This window comes from Rhincodon typus, chromosome 32 (assembly GCF_021869965.1).
Source record: "Rhincodon typus isolate 14 chromosome 32, sRhiTyp1.1, whole genome shotgun sequence".
Taxonomy (NCBI): domain Eukaryota; kingdom Metazoa; phylum Chordata; class Chondrichthyes; order Orectolobiformes; family Rhincodontidae; genus Rhincodon; species Rhincodon typus.
In genome coordinates, this window is record NC_063363.1 from 36,393,928 (window position 1) to 36,412,943 (window position 19,016).

General features: G+C 42.8%; 1 protein-coding gene across 1 annotated transcript in view; it reads left to right on the forward strand.

The window, feature by feature from the left end:
* Window positions 1-19,016, forward strand: part of aplp2 (amyloid beta (A4) precursor-like protein 2) — a 219,187-nt gene that overhangs the window by 106,357 nt on the left and 93,814 nt on the right. Inside the window, exon 6 of the mRNA XM_048615382.1 lies at window positions 9,064-9,230. Coding sequence (XP_048471339.1) covers window positions 9,064-9,230 — 167 coding nt within the window. The remainder of the gene's footprint in view (window positions 1-9,063; window positions 9,231-19,016) is intronic.

The following is a 19,016-nucleotide window of genomic DNA, read 5'->3' on the forward strand; positions in this document are numbered from 1 at the left end:
ACGTTCAAACAGCACAGGATCAGGTGAAAAATATCCATAGGGGTACACAACAACAGGATCTGTTCCCTGTGAATGGTTTGACAAATACACAAGTAAGAGCTTGTTTGTTGTTCTACTTGTAGCCAGTCAAGCAGGCATTAGATTTACTTTGCAGAATTGGGATCAGCAGATGCAGAGCTATTCTGCTTTTTTTTTTTGTAATGAATACAGTATCAGCAATCCCTTTATCCTTTTTTTAGAGTGGTATCTGGCAGTGGTGTCTCTTCACAGGACACCAAACCAAACAGGTAACAAGGCCAAGTATCGAAAGATTGTCAGTAAGGGGGTGCATGCAAACTTTCTGCACAGTACATGCCATTTAGCTAATCCAAGAGAACTTTGGTGCAAGTTCGAAACATCAGAACGGGGAGAAAAAGGTCAGCTGATTCATCAGACTCTTCATTGTTATCGAGCAATTGTTGCATACGTGATTCTCACCCTCCTTCTCCTCCACCCCACTCACCCCCCCTACCCCCCCTCACCCAATCTCCTGGGAGAGGCAAAAAAAAACTCAACCGACTTATGATTAACAGGAAGGGATATTTAGGAAATTCCTTGGTCAAACCCAGAGGTGATCAAACTTGTTTCAGGTGATCAACAGTGACTGAGACACTTTCCCCAACGACACGTATTCTGTTTGCAGCAGTGATAGCCGTACTTGTGGGCTCAGCTCAGGAAATTCGTATTTGTTTCATGAGTCAACATTCTTGAAAAAGGAAAAACAGAATCCCCCTCGTCCTCACGTACTACCCCACCAACCTCCGGATCCAACACATCATCCTCCGACACTTCCGCCATCTGCAATCTGACCCCACCACCAAAGACGTTTTTCCCTCCCCACCCTTATCTGCTTTCCGGAGAAACCACTCTCTCCGTGACTCCCTTGTCCGCTCCACACTCCCCTCCAGCCCCACCACACCTGGCACTTTTCCCTGCAACCGCAGGAAGTGCTATACCTGCCCCTACACCTCCCCCCTTACCCCCATCCCAGGCCCCAAGAAGACTTTCCACTTCAAGCAGATGTTCACCTGCACATCTGCTAATGTGGTATACTGGTCCGCTGTTCCCGTTGTGGCCTCGTCTACATCGGGGAAACCAAGCGGAGGCTTGGGGACCGCTTTGCAGAACACCTACTCTCGGTTCGCACTAAACAACTGCAGTCGCGAACCATTTCAATTCCCCCTCCCATTCCTCAGATGACATGTCCATCCTGGGCCTCCTGCAGTGCCACAACGATGCCACCTGAAGGTTGCAGGAACAGCAACTCATATTCCGCTTGGGAACCCTGCAGCCCAATGGTATCAATTTGGATTTCACAAACTTCAAAATCTCCCCTCCCCCTACCGCTTCCCAAAACCAGCCCAGCACGTCCCCGCCTCCCTAACCTGTTCTTCCTCCCACCTATCCCCTCCTCCCACCTCAAGCCGCACCTCCATCTCCTACCTACTAACCTCATCCCGCCCCCTTGACCTGTCCGTCCTCCCTGGACTGACCTATCTCCTCCCTACCTCCCCACCTACACTCACCTTTACTGGCTCCATCCTCGCCTTTTTGACCTGTCTGTCTCCTCTCCACCTATCTTCTCCTCTATCCATCTTCTATCCGCCTCCCCCTCTCTCCCTATTTATTTCAGCCTTCCTGCTCCTCTGATGCTGCTTGGCCTGCTGTGTTCATCCAGCTCTACACCTTGTTATAACAGCTTCTACTGTCTGGTTCTGATTTACGTAACTAATCTTTGCCTCCATTTCACCCTAACTCCTCTAACTTTCCTAGATCTGTCCACATCGGTCACTAATTTTAGTTAAGCTATAATTTTTTGAAGACCTCATTGCAATTCTCTGGAATAAAAAGCCACAGTGTTTCAGGGCTGTTGAGGGCATTTCAATTAGTTGTTAATTTCTGGTGTATTAGCGACTCAGATGGTAACAAACTAAAACTAGACGCAGTTTCAAATGTGACCTAAGTTCTTAAGAACTACATAAGAACTGTACAACATTTTTGTTTTACAATTAATTGTCATGGCAATACATCCAAAAGCAAAATTGTATTGCTGGTAAGAGTCTAAGCACTGGTTGTGGACATATGCAGGTTCATATACTACACACATACATCCCAGTCAGTCCAAAGCTTGCAACAATGCAATCTGTGCAAATGCGTAACATTGGTTCTTCTTGATGCAGGTTTACTTCCCTCATTACATCTCAATTTGCTGATGATTTGTTTTATTCCCCTCTGGTATTAAATGTATAGAATTCTTAACATCATCTGTGACCTAGCAGCCAGCTAGCTCAATACCTTCATCCACATCAGTGATGGTGAAATGCAGCAGCCTCACCCACAATCCCCATGGAGCAGCGTTAATAATATCCTCTGTCTTTGGAAATGCAGTCAATTGCTTAAGTCAGTTAGAATTTGGCAGCTGGTCTCAGGACTTGATCTTATTAATATCCTGGAGTGTCTAAGTCTCTTTGACACTGCATATGTTGATTTCCCAATCAGGTGATTAAAATCCAGGAGTTAAAAACATATTTCATCAGTTCATCCAATTTGGTGAGAACAAACTATTCTAGAAGCTTTTTTGAAGCTTCTTCACAATCCTTTCTTTAGCATGGTGGTCATTCCACATCTCCCTGTTGATCTTTAGCAAGTTATCACCAACCACAATGAAGCTAAATAGGCATACAGTTTGCTTGTTCTGGCTTGCTGCCCTGTTAAATATCAAAGGACATAGAACAGTACAGTACAGGAATGGGCCCTTTGGCCCATAATGTTGTGTTGAACATGACACCAAATTAAACTAATCCCTTCTGCCTACCCTTGGTCCATATCCCTCCATTTCTTGCATATTCACGTGCTTAACTAAAAGTCCCTTAGATGCCCCTAACATATCTGCCTCCACCACTACCCCTGGCAGCATGTTCCAGATTCCTATTGATCTGGGTATAAAAACAAAACTTGCCCCTCACATCTCCAGTGAACTTCCCCCTTTCACCTTAAATGCATGCCCCCTAGTTTTAGACATTTCAACTCTGGGGGAAAAAGACTCTGTCTGTCTACTGTATCTGCGCATTTCATAATTTTACAGACTTCTACCAAGTCTCCCCTCAGCATCCACCGCTCCAGAGAAAACAGCTCCAGTTTTCCTTATAGTACGTGCTCTCTAATGCAGGCAGCATCTTGGTAAACCTCTTCTGCACCCTCACCACAGCCTCCATATCCTTCCTGTAATGTGCTGACCAGAATTGAACATGATTCTCCGAGTGTGGTGTAACCAAAGTCTTAAAAATCTGCAACATGACATCCTGACTCTATACTTAATTTCCTGACCAGTAAAGGCAAGCATGCCACACATCATCTTTACCACCCGATCTACTTGTGTGGCCATTTCCAGGGAGCTGGGGAGTTGAAATCTAAGATCCTTCCGTACATCACAGCTGTTCAGGCTCTAGCCATTAACTGTATACTTTTCCTTACATTTCATCACCCAAAGTGCAGCACCTCATACTTGCCTGGATTAAACTCCATGTGCCATTTCACTGCCCATATCTGCAACTGATCTATATCCTGCTCACAGCCTTCTACTCTGTACACAACTCCACCGATCTTTGTGTCATCTGCAAACTTACTAACCCACCCATCTAATTTTCATCCAAGTCAGTTATATGTATATCACAGACAGCAGAGGTCCCAATACAGATCCCTGCGGAACATCCCTAGTTACAGACCTCTAGCCAGAAAAATACCGTTCTACCACAACCCTCACCCTTCCATGGGCAAGCCAGTTCTGAATCCACACAGCCAAATCACCATGGATCCCATGCATCTTAATATTCTGGGTGAGCCTACCATGAAGGCCCTTGTTGAAAGCCTTACTAAAATCCATGTAGACAACATCCACTGCTCTACCCTTGTCGATCACCTTCTCAAAAAATTCAATCAAGTTACTGATACATGACCTGCCCCACACAAAGCCATGCTGACTGTCCCTAATTAGACCATGCTTTTCCAAATGCCAGTAAATTCTAACCTTAAGCCTCTCCAATAGTTTCCCAACCACTGATGTGAGATTCACCATTCTGTAGTTTCCTAGATTATCCCAATTTCCCTTCTTGAACAAAGGAACAACGTTAGTTACTTGTCAGGCTGCTGCGATCTCTCCAGTGTATAGTGAAGATACGATGATCTTGATGAAGGCCCCAACAATCTCCTCTCTTGCCTGCCTCAATAACCTGGGATAGATACCATCCGGCCCTGGGGACTTACCCACTTTAATGCTCTTCAAGAGACCCAACACCACTTCGTTCTTGATCTCAAAACACTCCAGCATATTAGTATGCTCCACACTAATCTCACCATCCTTCATATCCTTCTGGGTGAAAACTGACACACACTAATCAGTTAGAATCTAGCCCACATCTTCTACTTCCAAGCACAAGTTCCCTCCTTTATCCTTGAGTGATCCTACCTTCTCCCCAGTTGTCCCCTTGTTTTTAATGTGTGTATAGAATGCTTTGGGATTCTCTTGAACCCTACTTACCATGCTCATTTCCTGGCTCCTCCTTGCTCTCCTACTTCCCTGCTTGAGTTCTTTCCTGCTTTCTTTATGTTCCTCATGGGTCCTGTCTGATTTTAGCTTCCTAAACCCTTTTGTATGCTTTTTTTTTCCCCTTTTGACTAAATTTGCAACCTCCCTTGATATCCAAGGTTCTCTTACTTTGCCATCCTTGTCCTTCCTCCTTACTGGAACATGCCAGTCCTGAACTTTGATCAATCGATCTTTAAACAACTCCCATGTTTCACACAAACTTGCCTCCAATTCATAGGAAAGGTTCCAGACCCTAATGAATTATTAAATAGAAGAGGTCAAAGACACAGTTCCCATTTCTTGGAGCACACATTACCGTATGTTATCAGCCCAGCATTCTGATCAGCTTTAAGACTGTTCTGATGAGGACCGGATGCCCATTCACTTGGGCCGTCGACCTGATAATGTTTTGATAACCAAACTTGGTCTTGTATGGTGAATACTGATGTAAGGTAGTAGTTTATAACCCTTCCCATATACCACTTAGTCTAACTGAATCTTCACTGAGGAAGTTCAGGTAATAGGGAAGTCAATTGGAATCTTGGCCATTGTATTTTATAGGAATGGAGTATAGCCAGAGGGAGGCCTTGCTAAAATTATACAAGGCCCCTAGTCAAACCAGAGCTGGAATACTGAACAGTTTTGGTCTCCGTATTTAAGGAAAGATATACTGGCATTGGAGGCAGCCCAGTAAAGATTCCATAGATTAATCCGATAGGATCATAGAATCCCTGCATTGCAGAAGTGGGACATTCAGCCCATCGAGTCCACACCAACTGTCCGAAGAGCCGCCCACATAGGCCCATCCCCCACCCTAACCCTGTATTTCCCATGGCTAATCCACTTAGCCTGCACATCCATAGACACAGTGAGCAATTTAGCATGGCCAATCCAACTAATCTGCACATCAGACTACGGGAGGAAACCGGAGTATCTGGAGGAAACCCGTGCAGACTTCACACAGAGAGTCGCCCAAGGCTGGAATCAAACCCGGGCCCCTGGCACTGAGAGACAGCAGTGCTAACCACTGAGCCACTGTGCTGATCCTGATATGGAGGAAATGTCTAGCGAGGATACACTAAACAAAAAACAAAGAAGTGCAGATGCTGTAAATCTGAAGTCAGATCTGAAATTGCTGGAGAAACTCAGCAGGTCTGGCAACATCTGTGGAGAGAAAGCAGAATCTTTAGAACTGAATTCAGCTTATCTGTCCATTAGATGCTGCTGACTTTTGCCGGTACTTTGTTTTGGATGTAAAGACTGGGCTGATAAAGAATGTACCAGTTTGAGAATGGCATATTTTTAATCAGTAAGGAAATCAAGAGTTATGGAGAAAAGGTAGGAACATGGAATTGAGGATTATCAAATTACCCATTTATTGGCTGGGCAGACTCAATTGGTCAAATGGCTTATTTCTGTAACTTATTCTATGATCATAGAATCCTTACAGTGTGGAAGCAGACTGTTTGGCCCATCAAGTCCATACCGACCCTCCAAAGAGTGTCCCACCCAGACTCTCTTTCCCCCTACCCTATTCCTGTAACCCTGCATCTCCCATGGCCAAACAACCTAGCGTGTGCATCCTTGGACTATGGGAGGAAACAGGAGCACCTGAACGAAACCCATGCAGAGACATGGAGAATGTGCAAACTCCGCACAGACAGTATCCCGTGGGTGGAATTGGACTCAAGTCCTTGGTACTATGAGGCAGCAGTGCACTAACCACTGAACCACTGTGCTGCCCCTGATGATTTTATATTGCTGCCACAGGTATCCCAATCATCTATTCCAGCAATTTTTTGACTACTGCGATGGCAGAATTTTGTTGCCTATAGCTGAATTCACCTGGCAACTTTTATCATAAACCTGTAAACTTAATTTTGTTTGTATGAGTGAGTGCTTGTACATGAGACACAGGCAAATTTGGCTTTATTTTAACATGTGCCTTTCTTTGAACTCTCATGACAGACGCGGCTTCCAGCTATGTTCGGATTGTTTTGGAAATATTTCTTTCCTTTATTACTTATGTTAGTAATGTCTTTTACCCAGTGATATGACAAAATCAACCTGATTGAATTTCATTGCCATTTTTATAACTTGAGAGTACATGAAACTTGGCATTAGCACTAAATTAATTTGAATCTAATAATACTGTTCCCCACATGGAAATCTGAAGCAACATTAGAGTCATTGCTTAAAAACTAAATCCAATACCTGATTATCCCGTGTTTTGTCTCAAGGCAGTTAAGAGGTGTGTTTTGATTATCCCTTTTGATTGAACTATGTTGAAAACATAAAGCCCTTTGTTAAACAGTCCTATTTGTGATGCTACCCAAATAAAAGTTACAGTTATCAGCATTCGGAGCTTAAACACCTACCCTCGTGCCATGTAGAGATTTGAAGACAAGTGAGAAGAATCTTCAGTTCAGGTCAAGTAATCAATCTGTCAGTCAAAGCCATCTAATTAACCATGCCTATTTCTCTGGCATATTACACGTGTTGAATTACTGAGTCTGTTGTCGGGAATGACTCAGCTCTGACTTGTACTCAGTCACCTTTCAGTTAAGTCACCTCTGCTCCCAAGTGTATCAGTCCTTTCTTCCTGAAGAAATACAGTTATTAATGTCTCATGACCAGCCATTATGTAGGATTTAAGTAACTGTAATCATTAGGTGGACGAAAGGCATGATCAGCAGCACCAGATGGTGGAAGGAACTACATTCCTCCACCCTGTTCTCATCTCTTATTCACTAATTGCTGTGTCAGTTAGAGGTATTGAAGCTTCAGAAGTGTGTAATGGAAAAATAACAGAGAGGAGCATGTATGAGGGCACGTTTTCATGTCTAGCTTTTCAGCAAATCTCTCCCTACACTGAAACATTTTCTCATCATCTTAATGAAAGAGACTTGCTTTTAGCTTAATACAATTCCATTATCCAAGCCTCGTGCTCTCAGACGTTATTGTCACCAGATACACTGAGATGGAGGCCTGAGTTTCAACGACCAATGCTTGCGGGCAGGCATCTCCCTTGGAATAGATTTTCTGGCAGAACAGATTTTTTGGCAGAACACATTTCACAAGTTGGTCCTGGGTATTAGAAGAATAATGAAGAAAGTCACTTGCTGTGGAGTTGGAAACTACGTGTGCTGGAGAACTTTGGAGAAGGTTGAAAAAATAAAACTGAGTTGGTAGAATGCGAGTTTATCAAATATTGGCATGCCCATATTGTAAAGCGTACCAGAGGCTGACAAAGATGCAAAAATGTCCCATTGGCTTGCATTCCACTGACTCACTGTCTTGGCAACTGTACCTTGGCTAACCTCTGTTCTCTTCTCTCCCCCCAGCCCACCCCTGTTAAGAATGTCTGTCAAGCTACCGTATCCCCTTATCAAGTACCTTCCTGTTAAAATCTCTCTCCTATAACATGTCAGATTGGAGAAGATTGTTGGATATTACATAAGCAGTAGTTTTCTGGAGCTGTCAAGTTGCATACTAGATATTGTGACATGTCAATGCAGCTGAATCAAAATGTAAAACAGGCCTTCATGTGCAGTGCAGTACAATAGGCATCTATTTAAAAAATGAAAAAGGAGGAAACCAGATTCTTCGCAATTTCTACTCTTCAGTGAATACATTATGCAAGTGTGAGAGAGAAAGGTCAAGATAAACTCTGGTTCTGTTGTTCCCCAGTGCATTTTTGATATTTGTGTCATATGTAAATCTCACCACCACTCCCTCTTGGTCAGTATCCAAATGATTGACATATGCAGTGAACAGAAGTGAACATTGGTGAAGATCATGATGTCATACAGAAGTAGGATCTTTTTGCGATTTGATGCTTTTTTGAGATTTTGTGGAGTAGGGAATGGAAAACTGGGGTGGGGATTGAGCAGTTTATCTCTGATCTGGGACCCCAGTCCTGTCTTTGTGTAGATGTGACAATTGCATTAAGCTGGTAATTTATAAATTGGAATCTGATAGGCAATCAGGAGGAGTTTTCCTCCTCATTCTTCAAAATATTGCCAGTTTCCATACACCTGACATGATCATTTGTGCTGAGAAGATGGAGCAGCTGGATCACAATGGAAACAAAAAAGGAACAGTGGAGACGGAAATATCTGGGAGTACTCCCACAAACGATAGCTGCCCATTCACTATTGCTGTAATTGTAGAATCATTCACAAGCACAGAATAGAGGAAGGCTATTTACCTTTAAATGCCGATGCCATGTGTTCATGATATTACTATTATTTGGAAGTTTTGGTTCTAAAATGAACTGAACCATGGGTAGCATGATTGTTTCATTCAAGTTGTTCCCTTGGTTCTCTGGAGCCTGTCAGTATTGAGATGTTCAAATGGGATAGGATAAGTAACCTCTCGAAACTAATAATTTTAATGCTCGAGATATCCTTCTAACATTCCAGCGTTTAATTTTTTAGCAAAGAGGAGTCTGCTGAAGTCGAGAAAATGGCTTTTGAGGAGGATGATGATGATGAGCTGGATTATGACTACTCTGAAGAAGATGAAGATGAATATACCGAAAATTGGGAGGAGGAAAGCAGTGAGGAGGAACTGTACAAAAAGAACATTGACAATGATGTGAAAGGTAATTGATTACTCATCGTGTAATAGAGTACATTTAGTGAATGCTAAAACATTAGCATTGGTAGATATTGTGACATGTCAATGCAGCTGAATCAGAATGTAAAACAGGCCTTCATGTGCAATGCAGTACAATATGCATCTATTTAAAAAATGAAAAAGAGGAGGAAACCAGATTCTTCGCAATTTCTACTCTTCAGTGAATACATTATGCAAGTGTGAGAGAGAAGGGTCAAGATAAACTCTGGTTCTGTTGTTCCTCAGTGCATTTTTGATATTTATGTCATATGTAAATCTCACCACCACTCCCTCTTGGTCAGTATCCAAATGATTGACATATGCAGTGAACAGAAGTGAACTTAGAAGTGAAACTTGTGGAGTAATCGTATTTTCAGTTTATTTAGGTATGTTGTACTCTCATCCTTAGTTGTAAACTCTTAAAATTGATTCAAATTAATGTTGTCTTCACTTTTAAAAATTGTCACTGAAACAAAATTTCTAGAATAATGTCCATCTTCTTCCTCATCTCCTTTTGGCATTCTAAGGCATATCCCAGTGGGCCCTAATGTTTTGTCAACCATTAATCTAACTGTTGCCTAAAACTTTCTGATTATGCATTTACCTAGCTGAACCACTTCAGGATCTATGTCATCTTTAATTCTTTGTTCTTTAGTAAAAATCAATAAAAAATAATTATTACATTTTTCTTTCTGTTCGATTATCAGCTATAACTTGACAGTTCCCTTCCTTGTTCAGTTTTCTTCCTCATTCTTCAAAATACTGCCAGTTTCCATATGTCTGACATCATTTGTGCTGAGAAGGATGTAGCAGCTGGATCACAATGGAAATGATAAAGGAACAGTAGAGACAAAAGTATCTGGAAGCACAGAACTCCGACATCCAATAGCTGCCCACTAATTGTAGAATCATTCACCAGTATGGAACAGAGGGAGGCTATTTACTTTTAAATGCCTATGCCACAAGTTCGTGATGTTACTATTATTTGGAAGTTTTGGTTTTAAAATGAACTGAATCATGTATAGCTTTAAGTTGAATTGGATTTTTGTGTGGAGCATGTTAGCGGGGGATACAGTTTTATTTGGTTTTTTATAGTTCTTGAGAATGGTACTGGAACATCTGGAAATGTGTTAATATGCATTTAAAAGAGGCTTTTTGAAAAAATACCCTTGTTATTAGACCTCAAGGCACTGTATGACACAAGCAGACAGAGTCACAGAAAAGGTATTTTGGAAAGACAATGTTCAGAAGGTCATGATTGTGCAGGTTTCTGTCAGAGTCAACATGTCTATGGCAGCAAAAGTGCTAGCATAGCAGTCTGCAAAGCAGTTTAGGATTGAAATGAAGTCCTGAGTGTCTTAATATCACTAAGTTTCAGAAACAGAAGGCTATTGAAGAAGAGTTGAAGGATTCCTTGTTAAGAAAACTGAGCTGAGTTAAATTATTTAAGGGTTTCATAAAGAGGTACTAAATAAAAAAGTTAACATTGAGTGACAGCAGAAATTTAACAGAAAAGTAAGTTCGAGGAGGCTTTGTGATAATGTCACTGAACGAGGAATTCAGAACCCTAGGTTAACATTCTGGCAACATGGGTTTGAATCTCATCATGGCAGGTGGTGAAATTTTAATTCAGTTAAGATCTGGAAATACTGAAAAATAAAATAGGAGCAAGCCAAGACTATCCCATCCAAACCCTAATATGACCATGCCTGATCATTTGTCTCACCCTCATACTCTTGCCCTTTACTCATAGTCCTGGAAATCTTTCCAGTTTAGAAATCTATTTATTTTGTTCTTAAATATGCTCTGTGCCTTTTGTCGTAGAGAATTCCATGGTTTCACCACGCTTTGAATGAAAAATGTCTCCTTATCTCAGTGCGAAATGGTCTACCACATATCCTGGGATTGCGATCTTTTGTTCTGGAAGCCCTGGCTAGGGAGATTATCCCTGTATCCTATCTGCCCAGTCCTGTCAGAATTTTATGTTTCACTGAGATTCCCCCATTTCCATGGACCCAACCTCTCCTTATATGATAAGCCTGCCATCCAAGGAATCAGTCTGATGAAATTCTGATGAAACCCCTCAATGGCACGTATATTTTTTCTTTGATAAAAGCAAAACACTGTGATGCTGGAAATGAGGTACAGCAAACATTTTGTTCACTGGCACCTATGGGACAAGGAGCGTGCCGGTTAATGAAATATTCCAGATAATAAGGAGTTCTACGTAATCCATGTAAAAACACACACTAATAGAAATGTAATGCTGGATGTATGCATGTCCCTGTTATGCTTTATTTACAGCATAAATCACTTAAATAATGCAGCTTACCAACAGAGAGCCTTCTCACACCCCCTCAACTGACTACTTGGACATTGCGGAGATCATGGTAATACACTAAAGTTAACATTATTTGAGGTATATAATTCTTGCTGGTTTGTTGAGAATGCAGGTTCATAAGGTGCCAGATAAAAGAAAGATTTCTGTATCTGAATACTTATCTGAAATAATATCTGAAATGGATTCTGCCAGACCTGAGTTACTGTAGCATTTTCTGTTTTTGTTGTAGTCAAATAGCATAGAAACCGGACTATTGGCCCACCACATCTAATCTTGTCTTGGGTAAAGAGTTCAAAAGTGTACATGATAAAGTGGCCGAAAGGTGACGATGTGACCACTGTTGATTAGCATAAAACCCTATCTGGTTTATTGATGTCCCTTCAGGAAAGGAATCTGCCCTGCCAGACCTACATGTAATTCGAGACACTTTCTAAGCAGTGGAGATAGGCAATAAATGCTGAACTCGTCTGTGACATCCGCATCCCAAGAACATGATTTTTTAAAAATAAAGTACAGCCATGACAATTGCAGAAGGAACTTGAAAGCAGAAAAAGGATGACCCCACACATAGGTTTGAGTTTCCATGTGGTGGTTGTTGAGAATAAAAGTGTTCAATGTTTATTCTGATATCTGAAATAAGATCATTTCAACTAATTTTTGTATAGTGTAAAATAAAAACAGAAATTGCTGGAAAATCTCAGCAGGTCTGGTAGCATCTGTGGAGAGAAATTGGAGTTAACGTTTTGGGTCCAGTGACACTTCTTCAGAGCTTCATAGTGTAAGATAGTTTGTTCTATGTCCTTTTGTGTGTGTTAAACTTTAATCTGTTGTTAGAGGTCCATTGGCAGTCTGTCATGAATATTTTCAAAGACTGACCACCTTAGGAAACAAATTGCAAAAATATATCTTGTGGTCTGTCAAGCTAGGTTTTACTCTTGAATCTGACTTGTCCTTTATAAGCATATAGTGGGCTGTTAACACAACTTGTTGTAACAGCATCTTCTCTGTAACCTTGCTATTTTTATTTTCAAATACATATGTGTGTATATATGCATGGATGCAAAAAAACAATTTCCTCTGATAGTTATTGACTCTTCTCCACAGTATATTCCAGATCATCATTGGCCGCTGAGAAAAATTTTTCTCCTGATGTGTTGACATTGCTTTAGTGCTGGTTACATGCTCTACAGTAGTCAGATAGCTGGTAGGAGATTACAGCTAAATTCATGGCAGCAGGTCTGCCAGTAACTGCAATAAATTTTAATGAGTCTTCACAGAATCAGTAGTACAGAAGACGTCCTTTGGCCATCGAGTCAGTAATGCCAAAATTACACTAAATCTACACTAGTCCAACTTTCCAGTGCTAGGCCCTTGGCCTTGAATGTTATGAACGTTCAAATACTCATTCACATTTTATTAAAGGTGGTAATGTTACCTGCCTCAACTGCAAGTCTAGACCAGAAAAAAAACCTCGGGTCTGCTCTAAACCTGCCTTTAACCTTAAAATTATACTCCCATGCTATTGACCCTTCAAACCAAGGGAAACATAAGGTTTCTATCAATCCTGTCCATGCCTCTCATTTTGGGTTCTATCAGGTTCTCCCTCAACCTTCTCTGCTCCACAAAGAAAACAACCAGAGCTTATCCAGAATCTCTTAGCTGATGCGCTGCAATCCAGGCAACATCCTGGTGAATTTCTTCTTCACCCTTCCAGTGCAGTCACATCCTTCCTATAGTGAAGTGACCAGAATTGCAGACAATACTCGAGTTGTGGCCCAACCAAAGTCCTGTACAGCTCCAACATAGCCTTCCTGCCTTTGTCAACTGTGCCTCACACGCAAGCTTCCTGAATGCCTACTTGACTATCCTATTAACCTGTCCTGCAACCTTCAGGTGCCCCAAGCACCCTGTGTTCCTCGGAGTTTCCCTGTGTCCTGCCATTAACTGAGTACTTCCTTGTCTTGTTGTTTCTTTCATGTGCATCACCACATATTTATCAGGGTTAAATTCCATCGGATCATTTAGCCTTTATCCTCCTAGAACCTATGACCTTCCTCCTCCCTGTCAACCACTGAGCCAATCTTGGTGTCATCCGCCAACTTAGTCATCAGCCCCCGCCCACCAACATTATTGTCTCATCATTTATATATATCATGAGCAATAAGGGACCTAGTGTTGACCTCTGTGGTATGCCAGTAGTCACTGACCTCCAGTCACACAAACTGACTTCTACTACTACCCCTTGTCTCCTTCCTCTAAGCCAATTTTTTTATACAACTTGCTGAGTTACTCTGCTTTATCAGTCTCCTGTATGGGACTTTGTCATAGATCTTAGTGAAATCCTTATAAACTACATCAACTACACTACCCTTATCTACATGCTTGTTTATTTCCTTGAAAAATTCCACCAGATTTGTTAGGCATGACCTACCACTGCCAAAGCTGTGCTGACTATCTCTGATCAAACCTTGCCCCTCTAAACTGAAATTAATTTTCATCCACTAATGAGAGACTCACTGGTCTGTAATTTCCCGTTTTATCTCTACGACCCTCCTTGATACGTGGAACCACATTAGCTGTCTTCGGTCCTCTGGCACCTCCCTGTGACTGGAAATGAATTAAAAATTTGGGTCAGGGCTCCTGTGATTTCCTCTCTTGTCTCCCACAAACAGCCTAGGATACAACTGATTCAGACTTCGGGATTTGTCAACTTCTAAACCTGCCAAAACCTCCATTACCTCTTCAATCCCTGTATCTATGCTCCAGAACCTCTGAATCCACCTAGCTCCAAGCACAGATTTCCCCCTTGTTCCCTAATGGCCCTACTTGTTATATTTCACCATAAAGAAAACATTTTGGGCCTGTAATCTACTCATACCTGTTTGAACACCTCCACCGTTTCCTGTGGATTTACTCTCAAGCGGTTGGTCCTAATCTACTTTAACTAAAATCTGCCTTTGGCCAATATAAAACCCTTTCTCGTGGGCCATCTTTCTTTTTTCTCTTAAGCTTAAAATCTACAGCATCATGTTTGCTATCACTAAGATGCTCCCCCATCTTAGTGTATGTCAAAATAGTAATAGTAATAATGTGACATCACCTCCTCTCAAAGACCCTCTCTTGTCTCACCTAAAGATCTTATTATCCGGAATGTTGAGTTGTCAACCCTGTTCTTTCCCCAACCATGTCTTTGTGATGGCGAAAACATCGTAATTCCACACTGTTAACTCATCTGTCTTACCTACAATACTTGTAGCATTAGAGACCCTTCAGCCTCACCTTACTCTTTTGAGACACAACATGATTAAACTCCCTCTACCGAGGTTCCTTTTCAAAGATACACTTTATCACGATTGAACTAATCCGCTGTGTCTTCTGCCCCTGCCGAAAGCATTCTTGAACCCTCCTATTTTGATTCAGGTCAGATCATTTGTAGCGGTCCCACGTTCCCAGAAACAGTTACAGGGATCCAGGAATCAAACTCTCCATCCTGCGCCAACTCTTGAGCCATGAAGGCAGCGGCCTTCTTGTTTTGAGCGGCAGGTGTGTGGATATATATTCGGGCATTGGCAAAACCCGAAACCCTACATGTGTAGTGTCTCCCACCCATCCTCCTCCTCTAACCAAAACAAAAGACTCTGTGGAGGGTCGGTAAGGTAAGGCTTTTTTTTTTATTCTTCTGGAAATCTAGAGTAGAGGGAATGGAAGCTAGGGCACTTGCATGCTCCTGTTGCTGCTGGTCACTGCTGGTGTCCCCTCTAATTTCACCTGTGGGAAGTGCACCCAACTCTAGCTCCTCTCAAACCACGTTAGGGAACTGGAGCTGGATGAACTCTGGATCATTCGGAAGGCTGAGGGGGTGATAGAGAGGAGTCATAAGGAGGTGGTCACACCCAAGGTACAGGAAAAGGGAGCTGGGTGACTGTCAGGAAGGGGAAAGGGAATAGGCAGACAGTGCAGGGATCCCCTGTGGCCGTTCCCCTCAATAATAAGTATACCGTTTTGGATACTGTTGAGGGGGGTGTGACCTACCAGGGGAAGGCCATAGCAGACAGGTCTCTGGCACTGAGCCTGGCCTTGTGGCACAGAAGGGAAGGGGGGAGAATAGGAGAGCAATTGTAGTAGGGGATTCAATAGTAAGAGGCACAGACAGGCGGTTCTGTGGGCGCAGATTGGGAGGTAGATACTGGAAAGGTGCAGAAGTCACAGAATTGTTGTCATGGGTGACTTCAACTTTCCAAATATTGATTGGAAACATTTCAGTTGTAATAGTTTAGATGGAGCGGATCTTGTCCAGTGCGTTCAGGAAGGATTCCTGACACAGTATGTAGATAGACCAACACGAGGAGAGGCCACTTGGGATTTCGTGCTTGGCAATGAACTGGGCCAAGTGTTAGACCTGTTGGTAGGAGAGCATTTTGGCGGTAGCAATCATAACTCTGTTACTTTTACAATAGTCATGGAAAAGGATAGGTACATACAGCAGGGTCAGGTTTATAACTGGGGGAAGGGTACTTACAATTCTGTTCGGCAAGAACTGGGTAACATAAAATGGGAACAGATGCTGTCAGGGAAGAGCACTATTGAAATGTGGAGATTGTTTAAGGAATGCATACTGCGTGTGCGCAATAGCAGGCAGGGAAGATGCAGTCGAGTGAGGGAGCGTTGGTTCTCAAGAGAGGTCGAACGACTCGTTAAGAGGAAGAAGGATGCTTATGTAAGGTTTAGGAAACAAGGAACGGAAAAGGCTCTAAAGGGATACAAGTTATCCAGGAAGGAGCTGAAGAAAGGGCTTAAGAGAGCTATAAGTCGGCATGAGAAACCCTTGGCAGATAGGATCAAGGAAAACTCCAAGGCTTTTTTAAACGTACATGAGGAATAAGAGAATGACCAGAGAAAGGGTAGGGCCGATCAAGGATTGTAAAGGGAATTTGTGCACGGAGCCTAAAGAGATAGGAGAGGTCCTTAATGAATACTTTTCTTCGGTATTCACAACTGAGAGGGACCTAGTTGTAGAGGAGGACTGTGTGAAACATCTGGTAGGCTAGAGGAGGTCGCTGTTAGTAAGGAAGATGTGCTAGGAATTTTGAGGAAGTTGAAGATAGATAAGTTCCCCGGGCCTGATGGGATTTATCCAAGGATTCTGTGGGAAGCGAGTGAAGAGATCGCAGGGCTTTTGGCGATGATCTTTTCGTCCTCACTATCCACGGGTAGAGTGCCGGATGATTGGAGAGAGGCAAACGTCATTCCTTTGTTCAAAAAAGGGAATAAGGATAACCCCGGAAATTACAGGCCAGTTAGTCTTGCGTCAGTGGTGGGCAAATTATTGGAAAGGGCTCTGAGAGAGAGGATTTATGATCACTTGGAAAGGCGCAGTTTGATTCGTGACAGTCAGCATGGATTTGTGAGGGGTAGATCATGCCTCACAAACCTTATTGAATTCTTTGAAGAGGTGACCAAACACGTAGATGAAGGTACAGCAGTGGATGTGGTATACATGGATTTAAGTAAGGCGTTTGATAAGGTTCCCCATGGTAGGCTCATGCAGAAGGTAAGGAGGCATGGGATAGGGGGAAATGTAGCAGATTGGATTCAGAATTGGCTGACCCTTAGAAGACCAAGGGTGGTAGTGGACAGAAAACATTCAACATGGTGCTCAGTTACGAGTGGTGCACCACAAGGATCTGTCCTGGGTCCCCTTCTATTTGTGATTTTTGTAAACGATTTGGGTGAAGGAGTGGAAGGGTGGATTAGTAAGTTCGCAGACAATACGAAGGTGGGTCGCATTGTGGACAGTGCGGAGGGCTGTTCTAGGTTACAAAGGGACATTGATAGGATGCAGAGCTGGGCTGAGAAGTGTCAGATGGAGTTTAACCCTGAAAAGTATGAGGTGATTCATTTTGGAAGGACAAACTTGAAAGCAGAATACAGGGTTAACGGAAAGATTCTTGGCAGTGTGGAGGAGCAGAGGGATTTTGGGGTTCATGTCCACAGTTCCCTGAAAGCTGCCACCCAGGTGGATAGAGTTGTTAAGAAGGCATATGGTGTGTTAGCTTTCATTAATAGAGGGATTGAGTTCAAGAGCCATGAAGTTATGCTCCAGCTATACAAAAGCCTGGTTCAGCCACATCTAGAGTATTGTGTCCAGTTCTGGTCACCTCATTACAGGAAAGATGTGGAAGTGTTGGAAAAGATGCAGACGAGATTTATCAGGATGTTGCTTGGAATGGAGGGAAGATCTTGTGAGGAAAGGTTGAGAGAGCTAGGGCTTTTCTCTTTAGAACGACGAAGGATGAGAAGTGATTTGATAGAGGTGTACAAAATAATCAGAGGTCTAGATAGAGTAGACAGCCAGAGACTTTTTCCCCGGGTGGAGGTAGCTATTATGAGGGGGCATAGTTTAAAGTGAGTGGAGGTAGATATAGGGGAAAGGTCAGAGGTAGGCTCTTTACCCAGAGTGTGGTCGGGGCATGGAATGCGTTGCCGGAGAGGGTAGTGGAGTCGGCCTCATTAGGGGTATTTAAACGGCTATTAGATCGGCATATGGATGATAGTATAAGGTAGGGGTGGAGGTTAGATAGACCTTAGGATTAGGGTAAAAGTTCGGCACAACATCGTGGGCCGAAGGGCCTGTACTGTGCTGTACTATTCTATGTTCTATGAATTCATCTGCCCTGTTCTTCTCTTTCTGAACTCACTGGCACATGATACCAGGAGTAATTCTGAGATTACAACTTTGAGGTTCTGCTTTTTAGTCCACTGCCGAGCTCCCTGAACTCTTGATGCAAGACCCCGTCCTTTGATCTCCCTGTATCATTATTACAAATGTGTACCATAGCTTTAGGCTTATCACTGTCTCCCTTCAGGATGCCCGTAGCCAGTCAGTGACATCCTTGAACCTGGCGCCAGGGAGATAGCACGTCATCCTGGAGTGACATCGGCGGCTATAGAAACACTTGCCTGTTCCTTGAACTAATGAATCCCCTATTATTGTTGCTCCTGCTTTCAAATTCATTCCTCTTTGTACAGTCGGGCTGCTTGTTGTGCCAGACATTTGGTTCTGTACGCAATCCCGTGAGGTACCAGCGTGCTCATCAGCTTCCAAAATGGAAAGCTGATTTGTGAGCGGGACTTCAGGGATCTTATGCAATATTTGCCTGTTTCTCTTTGACTGCCTGGTGGTCACTCATTCTCTTCTTGTCTCCGGATCCTTCAGCTGCAATGTAACCACCTCTCTAAACATGCTATCCACGTAAATCTCAGCCTCGCGGAGTGTGCCCCAGTATGTCAAATGTTTTTTTTCTTTATTCATTCATGAGATGAGGGCGTCATTGGCCAGGCAGGATTTATTACCCAGAGGACAGTTAAAAGTCAAGCACATTGCTGTAGTTCAGGTAAGGACACCAGGCACACTGCTGCTGAAGCTTCAAA